General features: G+C 39.0%; 1 protein-coding gene across 2 annotated transcripts in view; it reads right to left on the reverse strand.

The window, feature by feature from the left end:
• The window catches only part of RBMS1 (RNA binding motif single stranded interacting protein 1), a 74,409-nt gene that overhangs the window by 39,735 nt on the left and 21,465 nt on the right, over positions 1 to 13,209 (reverse strand). For both annotated transcript variants that reach the window (XM_084265740.1, XM_084265739.1), the window contains exon 3: positions 947 to 1,005. In XM_084265740.1, coding sequence (XP_084121866.1) covers positions 947 to 1,005 — 59 coding nt within the window. The remainder of the gene's footprint in view (positions 1 to 946; positions 1,006 to 13,209) is intronic.

Consider the following 13,209-nt stretch of genomic DNA (forward strand, 5'->3'; position numbering starts at 1 on the left):
TAATATATGCAGTGACATCTGCATACAAGCTAGGGAAAAAAATTTCTAGAAATTTCAGTTTCTGAACTGTCAGCACCTCTTTAATTGCTTAAGATGGGGAGCTGAGAAGCTGAGTCCTTGCACTGCTTCTAAGTTCCATATTAATGATGAACTTTCTTCTTCTGGTTCTACCTATCAGCTTCGCGCTCATTCATGAGCTTTATGCTTATTAACATTGCTAAATCAGCTGACTTAATTCTTCACTTTGCTTGAAAATTATCCTCTTAATTGTCAAGAAGAAAGTCTGACATCTGATATATCAGTGTCTGTTACCACACCTTCTCCCACCATGCAAGTTGCTGGGCTATGTATGATCTCACCACAGTTGCAGTGACTGATGAAAATCAGTGATCTGATGATGTGTCCAAACCATCTGAAGGAGTTCTAATTTCTTTCCAGCTACAATTACTTTGGTGAAAATGAACCCCCTCTTTACTCCCAATACATTCAACAAAACACAATTAGAGTATTGGAACATGTAATTAAGTGCTGCTTTAAACTACTCTAATCAATGGAGCTGATTACCACAATATATAATTTTTTCAGATGCTTAGTAGAGTTGAACGGTCTTCGGTGAGCTTCCCTAGTTTCTCAAGGCAAAAGGGGAAAAGCTGCTTTTAACTCCACTTTTGTTTTTAAAATAGAGGCGAACTGCCAGCCAGCACTGTGCATGTCAGCTTCACTCCGGCTTGGCGGCTCCGCTGACACAGGCTGTCTGCCAGCTCCACTGGAAAGAAATGTACTCAATATAGCAGGGCAAGAGCAAGGCTGGTTTAGAAATAAGACTAGGGAAGGCGGAGGGGGTGAGGGGGGGGGAAGAAAAAGGTTAAAAGCACTTTAAAATTAAACATTAGCATATTTTTAATAGAATCATTTGGGACTTTCAAGTGAATATAAACATACATACCTTTGCATTTGTTTGTTGTCTTATCCAAAATAGCCTTCGTGGATACAATTTTCCCATACCTACAAATGTAACAAACATATGTAAGGAAAATAAGAAAAGAACATCCCAATACAACAGATACCAAATTCTGTAACACCCTTTACTTTTACCAAAATGGAATAACGTCTAGACTATATAATTATACAGTAAAAACTCATGCCTAGATGGAAGTGACATAAAGAGTAACCATTTTTCAAGCATGATCTTGTTCTACTGTCCCGATGTTCTCAGCAGAATCACAAAACAAGCCAGAGAAAAAGGGCTTTATAAAAAAGAATACATTTAAAATATCAGTACATACAAGAAAGTATGTTTTAGACATAAGCTTGGACTCTCTCACAGTATATGGATTGGATAAAGCAGACAAACTGCCTTGTCAGCACCAGGCTTGCTAGCTAACATGGTATAGGAAAAAAAAACCCAAAACCCCACAACTTCGGGGGAAAAAAAATCAAATAAAAACCCTCTCACTTTAACCCATCTCCAGACAAATACAAAGGATTAAAAACTCTGTTCTGGAAGGCAACAAGTGCAAGCCAGATTTATGAAAATAGACCAACAAAGGTGGTAAAGATTTTCCCATATTATTAAAATGTTTTTTATTAGGGGGGTGGGGGATGGGCGTTTGTTTTGTGGTTTTCTTTAAAGAAAAGTACAGTTTCAATTTGAACAGAAGCAACTCCCTTTGCCTGCATCAGCAGTGGAAACAGAGCACAGGTTTCCCCAAGCTCCTTACCACAACCTCTTCTGCTTGCTTGTGAGCCACATTTGATAGTGTTGTGAGTTTGTAAGAGAGAAACAATGCAACGTGAGTATGTTTTCACTCAAGAATATAATGTAACTGACTATATTAACAGATATACCTAAGCACTGTGGGCTCAGAGGTTCTTTATCATTGTAAAAGTACTCAAAATGAACTGAAAATTATGAGAAATGTTTTCAGCATAAGCATGTTGAATTTGAAGATGAAGTTTTGTCAGCTCACCTGCTAAATATAACTTCAACAAGGTATCATTTCAAAGAGATGTTATTTGAAAAGACAACTCAATTTCTACAGTAGCTGTATCAGTCTTGAGCTCTTCAAAACAGGCAAGAAGCCTAATAAATAAAGTCACGCTTAAAGTACTCAAATAACTGTTCACTTGCCAAGTGATAGTTATTCAAGAATGTAGCCTATTTATAAAGTACTTTTCCCCTAAAGAACATTTAGATACAAGTTTCAGCATAGTTATCTGCTCTTTGTGACACATTTTAAGCACCTTCTGTTTCTTCAACCAGTTACTGTATGGCTTCAAATAGTTGTAAGGGGGCAAACCTAGGACACTAGTCACTGGGTATTGGCTTCCTTATTATGTCTGAAATCGTGAGCATCTACACTGACATAAAATAGAACTAACCAATCTATAGCCCCAAAACGTACAAGTGTCAATGAAAATCTGCATATACCCAAATATACCAAGCTAGAAGCTGTAATAAAGCAGCTTCTTTACTATAAAATAAACTTTGTGCCTAATGGTTGGAGCACGTGCTCCCTCATTGGTGCTTCTTGTTTTCCAACTGTGCCGTTCCACTCAGAACTGTCCCTGCATGTCAAAACTTTCCCCAGAACTTTTCAGAGTGTAAATGTGGAGAGAAACAAACTCTTCAGGGACAGTCTTCTTCCAGATCCATGATATTCTTGTGGCCGTAGGCACTTGCACCCAGCACTGTATTTGACACCAGCGTTCTCCATACCCTACCAGTGTCCCTAAGCTTCTCAAAGTGAAGAGCTTTCTAAGTTTTTTGGGGAAAAAAAAAATCCCTGATGGATGGTCTTGTCCCTGCTACTGTTTCAGTTCTTGAAAGTGTAGAAAGTGGTGGTGGTGAAAAGCTACAGCACTGGCTATCTATGTAAACCAAGTAACCGCAAGCCTTGGGCAGTTTGGTCACTGAGGGGAATCGGGGGCTGGCTCTGGACTGCACTGGCCCTGGACTGTGCTGGCCCACAGATGCTGACGCACACCAGCCCATAAACATGTGTCTGCATGTCTGTTCTTTACAACCACTTCATGGACTGTCTTCCAATGTGCAAGACAGCTAGTGATTTAATTCACTGTCCTAGATAGCACGGCTCCTGCAAAGAACCAGCTGCCATGGAAGACTGCCAAGAAGTGGGAGTCTAAGAATTATCTGGAGAACCAGCATAACAATAGCAGCTATCGCCAGGATTTCTCCTACGATTTTCCCTGTGAATACTCCTCCCAAGTGCTAGCTCTCCACTCAACAGAGTCTACCCCACCTCAGCCTGGGCAGCAGTATAAATCCCCTTCTTGCTCCCACCATGTGGGCTGATACTAGGAGACGTTATTCCTTGCAGTTCCTTTAAGTGCTTCCTTCAAATGGAGACTCTCATGAAAATCTACTTCCTTCCTCCTGAATTCCACAGTCCTAACACAGGCTCCTGTGCTCGACTGCTCATTTGTTAGGTGCAACAAATTGAGACTCACCAGAAACCAATGAGCTATGAAACACATATAAGTCACAGTGCAAACTAATATGCATTGCCTACTTACAAAAAGGAATATGCAAGACAAAACATATATTCCAAAGATGTCTATGATGGTAGGTCTTGCATCATCCCTCTCAAAGCTCACATGTATTTAGTTGTCTCAGAGACCCTGCTGAGGCTACCCTTCTGCTCCAAAGCCTTACTGCGTGCTTGGTGAGATTTGCTACCCAAGACAGAGCACGTGTCTCATGTTTGGCAGAATCAGTTCTACAATGACTAGTGACTGGTAAATTAAGTAGGTTATTTTTCTCCCAAAAATAACACCAAATGAATGTGATAAAGAGCTCTGGGGGTTGTTTGCTTGATTGGAGGTTTTTTTGTTTCGGTTTTGAGGGGTTTTGAGTGTTGTTAACACGTTTGCTGTTTAGTCTGAATTATCTTTGGAAAGGGAAAGATGTTTTCAGCTTTGCATCTCTTTTCTATACAGCACTTGTACCAATGTCAAATAACATTAAGGGAGGCGTGGGTAAGAGACAGGTAAAGCATTGCAAGGGTTCAGTGGCTATGGGATTAAAGGGGGTACGTCCAGTAAGAGTCTGTCTACTGGTGTACAAGCTATCAGCACAGTACAGAACAACAATACAAATGTATACTTGGGTATGAGATAAAGAAGAAATTCGTTCAAAAGCCAAGTTGGGAAGACAAGTGGTGCTGCTACTCAATAGGATAAAGCTTACTGCTGTCTATTACACACTCTTTGTGCAGAAAGGAAAAGGCAACCCCACCTACTCAGCTGCCCCAAGAAGATCTACGGGCTGGCAACATGAATGTCAAAACAGAGCCCTATACCTTTGTCTTAGATACTTTTCCCATAGAAGGCTTGAAGCAAAGCATCCACATACACTATTTAAAAAAAAAAAATTACATTGTTCAAAACATGGTCAAAGTGAGTGCAAATAATCACACTGACAGATCTATTACAAATGGTTAAAAATACTTTCAACATTTAAAAACATCTCTGGAGCCTAATTTTGGTGACTTCCATGTGACGATGAAGAAAGAAGAAAGGGTCCTTAGGAAACTAAGTACACTGGTCAAACCAAACCAGTGTTTATTTTTCTCCCTTTGTACATCTGCTAGTATAATGAACATACTTGCAAACGTGAGGGCGATAAGATGCCATCATGAGCATGACAAAGAATGGGGAACGAAGTAGCTTGAAGTCTCTGCCACAAGTGCTACTTTGAGTGTTGAAAGAACTTATCTCTGTGTGCTTTAGGGGAGGTACAATAAGAACAGGCAGCAAGAGGCTTGATAGGGGTTGTCTGGAATGAATTGTTCCAATCGTTGTCCATAATATACCTCATACCTTAACATAATATACCTCATACCTCCGAGCTCACAGTGCTCCCCTTTGCAGTACTTTCAAACAGTCTCCCAGTGTGTGCTGCAAAGGGTTTCTCTAGCACCTGGCACTGACTCGGACACCAGCAGGCCAGAACCACCCCTGCTACCATGAGACGGCTCCTTGCCTTTTAGAGCTGCTTAGGTCCTCCCATGCTGAACTGTCCACGACTTTGTGTTGAAGATGAACAGCGCTCTCTCTTTGTCCACTCCTGCTGTGAGAAAAGCATTCCTAGATGGCTGGAATGCTGTTATTCCCTGCATTCCTATAGTGCTGTCATAACTTCTCTGCTATGCAGAAACAATGCTGCCTATCTCCTGTGTTTATTCTGGATTAATTTTTACACCTTAGCATCTTATCACTGCCCTTCATGGAACACTATTTCTAAGAGCCAGAATCATGGGGCAAAGCCAGGCATGGATTTCATAACATATAAGTGGCTCTGAGTACATGAACTCACCATCAGGTAGAACTGTGAAAGGATAAAGAACCTGGGTGAACATAAACAGTTCAGTAGGGAGCCAATATTCTCATCAGGTGACCCAAAGACAAGAGACAACCCAACAAACAGGCAGATCCAGCATGGAGGGTCACGTGAGAAATGAGATCAGTTTATCCTAAAATACACTGCAGATGCTGAATGGATCCACATCAAAATAAACCTTGGGCTAAATAATTGGAACAAAATGGATAAAGCAAATACTTCCAAAGCAATTCCTGTATATTGATTGTAATGCTAAAAAGAACACGCAGGCAGGGGTGCTTAGTCTGTAAATCAGACTCACCTCCCCAAACACAGAGTATTGTATTTTGAAAATGTGTAAGTGAAACTAATGGTCTTAATAGCCAAGTCCCCACCAGAGTCTATCTCCCTTGTAGAGGATGTGGAAACCTGACCCATTCATGGTGACTGAGACCTGAAGCAGCAGCACCTGAGCAGTCCATGAAGCCTCGTCTCTTCTATAGCACCTGGTGCAAAAGGAGCCAAGAAAATTCCCTGTAACTGAGAAAAAGAGTCAAGGGAGTTGTCAAGCAACGGTGGACTTGGTACAGCTGGCTCCCACACCTCACTGCTCTTCCAGTGCTCCAGGCATTTCTAAGCCAACAGCACAGCCATGGGAATATAATCAGCCCCAGCAATCTTTTCTGCTGGATCCAGAAAACACCTCTGAGTAGTACAAAAGGTTTTATCTGGCTTCCATACCTCCCTCTCCATGCTGCATCTTGGGAAAGCGCTGTATTAAATCTTAAGCTCTTGCTCCCTTTTAAGCTCAAATAAACACACGGAGATTTTGTTTCTCTGTGTATCAACTTTTTTATTTCCCAGTAAGGGGAATTTCAGAAAATAACTGTCAATACAATGCTGCTAGTCCTTGTGATAGCCTATTCTAATCCTGCTATTTAATTATGAGTAAATGTTCTCTTACAAAAACTTGATAAAGCAATTTATTCAATCCAGCAGAATACCGAGTTTGGAGAACAGAACCAAACCATATGGTTTCCATTTTTAAATTCCTCTTCACCACATCTATGCCCTAGTGTGGAAGGAGACATTGCTGAGAACATTTTGTCCGCGTTTTGTTTCCTGTTGTTGGAAGCCACACGGTTCTTTGAGAAACTCTTTGGAACTTCTCAGTTGCTTTATGGTCATCGTGAACCTAAAGATTTGCTACTGGAACACAGTGAGGACCTAACTTCAAAAGCTGCAGTTACAGTCATTTTATTTGCATGGTTAATGGATATGCATAATCTACCTTACTACAAACTGTGTTTTGAAGTTTTCTTGATTCAGCAAAATCTCCTATACTCGACTCAGCCAGATGTCCCCTGTTTCAGGCACTGGATATTTTACACTCTGTGCAAAATCGGACTTCCCTATGAACCTGAAGTTAGAGCACTGTTTTGGTGACATGGTTAAATGTCAAGTATGTGGATTTAACACAAAGGTAGTTCCTTTCTTTCTTACTACTCATCCCTTTGACACTCTGGTACTTCAGAGAGAAAGATGGCATTATTAAAATATCAAAATATCCAAGAACTCCTCATTGACATTTTTTATTATTTTACTTGGGAGATCAATAGTATTTCCAAATAAATCAGAATTTATTATTCTGGAACCCAACTACAGTTTTGATTGTCTTCACAAAATGACTAAAATTACATTTTGTCCATTAATGTAAAGTCTATTTTGGATGAGCTAGAATCTGTGTGCTTAAAAAACCCCAAACGACAAGAAACAATCCCAATCCCTCATATCTTTGACTTTACTGACAATTCATTAGTCTTACATGCTGCTGTAAATTCTTCACAAGATCAAGAAAGCTTTCTTCACATTCTCTCCACCTTTAATACATCTACATACTTGTTTTCTTCATAAGAATCAGAGTATAAAAGCATAAATCACCATCACTGGTGAAGCAGTTACCAATACTAGTACAAATCAGTATTCCTTTGGTACAAACAATCTTTTCTTCAGGCTCAGACTTTCTCCAGACTTCCCCAATAAGTAATCAAAAGCAGGAAAACCAGATGCAAAATCAGATATACTATCAGCTCTATAGTTATCTGTCCTTAGAAGAGCAGATGCTCGGCATAATGGACATACAGATTTTGGTGAAGCGGAAAAAATGCCTTCTCAGTTTCTTGGACAGTATTAATTTTAATAGATAAAAAGTAGTGGTTTATTAGTAGATATTTGGTTTACAGTCTATAAGCCCTATGCAAATGTAACTACTCCATAGCTAGAAAGAACCAGGCATTGAAAACTAACAAATAGCAATGTGACACACAGAAAGAAGGTTTTGGAGATTATTATTTTTCAGCTACCCATTTTGTTTTTCTTCTGAGTAGTTATTTCCTGCCTTAGCCATGGGTGAGCTGTGGGGATCGGGAAGAAATGTTTTCAGAATCAGGAAACGCTTGCTTCCTCTTGCTTTGGAGAGATGGGAATGATCTCTCCATTCCTCAGAAGTGGACTCAAAGTCAAGGGGAAAATGTCCTATTAGTATCCTACAGCCATTTTTACGACATTTTGCAAAGTTTTTTAATTAGTATGTTCCTTTTTGCACCAAATTGATTATCTTAAAAGCATGAGCCACAGTACAACACCCTTTCATTTAGCACAACAGAGGAAAATTGCCTTTTTTTTTTTAGTATCTCTGGGCGTTTAAAATGTTTAAGACACTAAACAGCATTCCTAATGTGGCTTCCAGTGGGTACTAAACCAACAGTTTTACAGCCATTCCCTGCAGAAGTGTTTTCCCCTTAAATCTTAAATCAACAAATAAAGTAATGGCATGTTTATTTAGTTTTACTTTATAAGGTTAAAAATGTTGCAATATGTGAAAAAAACAGTTACTCTTCAGTACTCCGATGACACAATCATGGAGAGAGAAGAGAAAAGAAAATAAAAGAATCCATGAAGCCTCTCCCTTAAAGGCTTTTTGCTTTGGAGGGGAAGGCTCTTGTATTCTCCCCTGGCAGGCATTGAGAAGAATTCAACCCATGTTACTTTGAGAAAAATACAACATCACTAGAATCACAGTAATGAGAAATTTAAAAACCTAAGTATAAAAATCCTTACATTAGGGTTTGTTGGGAGGGGGAGCTATTTTATTAATTTAAAAGAAAGAAATAAAATAAAAAAAAAAAAAACCACAATGATCCTGTAACTTCTATTCTGGGCTCTGACAAGTTTATCAGCATCTGTTGCTTTAGTCGTTCCACTAAGGATGTGAATACAGATCTTTGGCAGAACTATGATTAATAGTCACCTACTCTTTTGGGTGAGATTCTTTTCAAAGCCCTGAATCTTGTTCAACTGCAACGTGATTTTTACTACTGAACACACAGTATTTCATTTTCATTTAATCTTTCATAGGCTAGCAAGATAATAATGCTCAACTTTTTGGGAGGGAGAGACCAAAACAACAGCTCTAGACACTGAAAAAGGAGAAAGTAAGAGCAGCGAAGGTGGCAGAGCCAACCTCCAACACTGCACAGATCATCTTTCACAGGCACCTAAGGATTCTCATTATCCCAACGATTATTATGAAAGCCAGGATGCTAACATGCTGGTCCTAAATTTCTTGATTACCTATCTCTTTTAGCTGAAAAGACACAAGATGCTGCATGCTGTGAAGAAAAATGGAATTTCAAGCAGCAAACTGAGGAAAATGATCCCATTCAGTGTTTGGTGCAGCCACTGCCCCTGCAGTAACCCAACCTAACTTCTGACAAGCTGTGGTGATTTAGCATAATCTCTGAACCATCTGCTCGGCTATCTATCAGTTCAGTAGCCTTGTTACTCTACAGTTTATAGGTTAAGCAGGATAAATAAGCTATCAGAAACACAAACGGATTTGCCTCTTTGACACACTTTGAAGTGCAAGTGTTGTCTCAGTGACCATAGCTTGCTTTCTCCCACACTGAAAATAAAGAAAATAAGAATCATAGTAATGCATTAACCAAAGTGCCTGTTCTTTCAGAAAATAAAATTGTCTGTCATCATCTTTACAGTTTATGAAATCAACAGTTCAGCAGAGCTAAGTAAATAGTTCATTACTTATTTTTGCCTACTCTTTTAGAAGATTTTTTCTATTTACCCATTTTAAAACTCACATGTGAAATATTTTAAAAGGTGTGAACTGCGTAGGGTTATGTTCCATTTCCAAACACCTGTTTGCAGGGACATAAATGTTGGTCGGCATTAGAAGTGCTGTTTCCTGCCAATGCTGGGCTGAGTTTAGTGACCAGCATCAGTGAAAGACCCCTCTGTGTTTTTCTTAGAAATTCTGTGACATTGTTCTTTGAGAAAAATATTTTCGAGTTGGGTGGAATACAAAGTGACGTGTGTAGATTAGATTGAGGGGGTTAGAAGCTGATTTCTTAATATATTACTTCTGATACAGCATATTGTAATTTATAGCAAGTACACTTACACTGCAAGAATCAAAGTTCTGTCACAGACACCGAATGGAGGATCATTCACATGAAAATGCAGTCATTCAGATAGTCACAAACAATAAATCTCAGAATTATCATAAATATATGGTAGCTGATTTATGATAATTTAAGACATTCACTTAAGAAATTATCATTAAATGCTCTAACATTAGGAAAGAAAATAATCAAGATGTTTGCCTCTCAACTCCTGGCTCACAAAGCAGGCTGCGCTTTCTAACCTGTATCATTCAGCATCCAGTTTAGCAGACCAAACTATGGAGAATCCTTAACTTGAGAAGAAGAGATAATTAATTTTAAAATCTATTTGGAATTCTTGGCTACCCCACTTTAGTACTATAATTATTCTTGCTCAAAAAACCAGAGGACACTCTACATTTTCTGCAGGAATTTGTGCATCTCCTGACAAAGCTATTCAGGTATAGAGAAAGGGTTTACAGTTTCCTACAGCCACAAGATGGAAGAACAAAGCCATGTTATTTTAAGAAAGCAAATGGTCTCACCCGGTTGTTTCCTTACTCTAACACTACAGAATGGACACCAATTATGCCTATTTTTTTTGCACAAGGAAAAAAAAATAAAATCTGCATTTTACACACAACTGAAGCAAACACTGAAGCAACATTCTCTGAAAATATATTACCAGAGTTCTTGTGATTCCCAGAAAGAATATAAAAATGTGAGAGCACAGTTTCACATAGCCATGAACGCTACAGGGTTTTTTTTTTAAAACATAGTTCATTTTTAAGCAAAATAATAAAGTTCTGAACAGGTTCAAATTACAAGTCTGGAATATTATTTCTACAGTGTAGTAATTTCTTCTTTTCATACTGAGAAATGATCACTAATCAAGACAATGATTTGGGAAGATGAGAAATTAAACCAGATGAATGCTAATGTGTATTTATAAGCCCAGCTCATGGCAGGTCTGCAGACGTGCATGTATTGATTTACCACTGCTAGCTGTTTTAATCCACAAGTAAGGCAATATTTCTACACGTAACCATAAATCTTGGCAAATTTCAGCCTTGCCAATTTTGCAGAGCCTACACTAACAGCTTGAAAGACTAAAACTCTGAAGATATAAGAGAGCAGTTCTTGTTATTCATAATTTATAACTCCTTTCTCTTCCCCATGCTAAACAGTACAGATCAGGTAGAGAGACTAATTTATGCTCCTGAGCTGAAGACCTTTTATTTTTCAATTCCTCCTCCTCCATCCAAGGAAGCCAAATTCAGTCATTGTCACTGTATGATGTATTGTCCTGTATTTTGGTTTTTCCTAAGCATATTTCTTTTTCTTGTGGGAGAGAATTAAGGACAAGGCAGGGGAAAACAAAATCATTTACTAACATTTTCCAATACTTTCTTCTTTTGTTTTAATCAGAACAGTATAAATCAAAAGGTGTTATTCAGCCTACAATCCTAAAGGTGTTACTCTGCCCACAATCCTAGCTAGTGTGAATCTACCTCCTAGGTGGACAGATATACAGACACCTGCTAAGGCTATAAGCTTGCATACTTGCAGAAGATTACTCTTTAATTTATTCTTACCTATTAATTTAATTTCTGGTGGAGGTTGCTAACACAGTCTTATATATCCTCAGTTTAATAAATGACGCCCCAAAGAATATGTTGGAGAAGTCTTGAAAACTGTAGAATTGGGGATCGCCAAAGTCCAAGAGCACTTTCAGCCACATCCCATTTCCTAAACCCTGACCCATCTGCCAACCAAATAATGAAAAAAATGGTCTCATATATTGTGTAAGTCATATATATACAAGAACAGACACATAAGCATATAATGACTGTTCTCACATTTATCTTGCACGAAAGACATTTGGTCATTGTCTGTCATGGATAACTTTTTTAAAGTGTCAGGGTGCTTTGTATTTTTTCCTTTCATTTTTGTAATATTAAGACAACACAAAGCTATCAGGATGAATCCAAGATGCAGCCTGCTAGGTTAAAACCCCTGCTACACAAAGATATCTATTTGTTCTTACCCACATCTTGCACTAATTTAACCACCTAATCTTGGATACTGCTGGCTGCCCCTCTTCTGTCAACGGGGCAGAAGAGGAAATAACCCAAATACATTAAGATAATCTCGAGTGTCTCTGAACTTCTTTAACAGTCTTTCTTTTATACAATACTAATGGTAAAATCCTGCTTTCAATGGCTATTCCATACTGGAATTGACACCTAATTATGAGGAAACTGTACAATTAATATTGGAGTCTGATCTCCTTTAATTTCCGATAACTTAATGTCAATCACACTAGAACAGCACTAAATGGACAAATTACTCAAAATCACCACTGAACCTTCAGAGGCCTTGCCCCCTTAATAGCACGGCATGTAGATGTGATCCCCATTTGAATCTGCTTCTCTAGTCTCGTGTCCCAGCTGTGCTGAATAGCAAATATCTCCATTTCAATAAGGAAAATGGTTGTACTAAAGTAGTTCTCTCCAGGGGTCAAAATACTTCAGAAGGGCATTTAAGTGGCTGTATGTTATTGAACAGAAACATCAGCTCACATATTACTGATTATAACTGCATGGCTCCATTGAAAAGATCTCTGCAGTAGTATTAAGTGCTGAGATAGGGACAGAGGAGTGTTATGCATTAAAAAAATACTATCCATCTGTTGCCAAAATTTAGATAGATGAGCAATCACAAGCTGTAACACAAAATCTGAAGTGCAACCTTTGTGGCTGATGCGTCAGGGTCACATTCGGTGACAGTTCCTCAGTTTCACATTGCTTAAGATAGACAGTCTTTTGAATATTGATTGAAGCAAGCAGGAGGCAGAGTTTGATTTCTGCAGTTTTGCAAAGAGAATGTAATAGACACTTAGCTGGATATTTGCTTTCAATAGCTTAAATATACCATTTTCTTTAAAAACACCATTAACCTGTTCTGATCCCATCACTAAAGCAGCGCAGCCAAGTACAGCTGATGTCTTCTGGAACCACCACACATCCAGCCTACTCTTAGCCCTGAGCAGCAGACAGGCAGTCACAGCATGCTGCCATCTGCCACAACAAATATACCCCCACTGCTCAAACTAATACAGTCCCCAGACTCTCATTTCCAGTCACTTTTGTATAATGACTATGTCAAGCACCACCTTGGTAGGATAAACCCCCAGACTTGCTTTGGCTGGTGTGCCTGAGGAAACACTTGGGCTTTGTTGGGCTTCACAGTGAGGAACACAGACAAGGGAGATTAATCCTGACCTAGCAGGGAAAAGCCAACCCATGAGCATCTGTGCAAAGGGGTGACTCAAGACTGGGTTGACTAGGCTCATGGGAAGCTGACATCTTCCAGTTGGCTGCATCAACTGCAAGTCTGGATTAAACGAAG

This window comes from Gallinula chloropus, assembly GCF_964237585.1.
Source record: "Gallinula chloropus genome assembly, chromosome: 5".
Classification (NCBI taxonomy): domain Eukaryota; kingdom Metazoa; phylum Chordata; class Aves; order Gruiformes; family Rallidae; genus Gallinula; species Gallinula chloropus.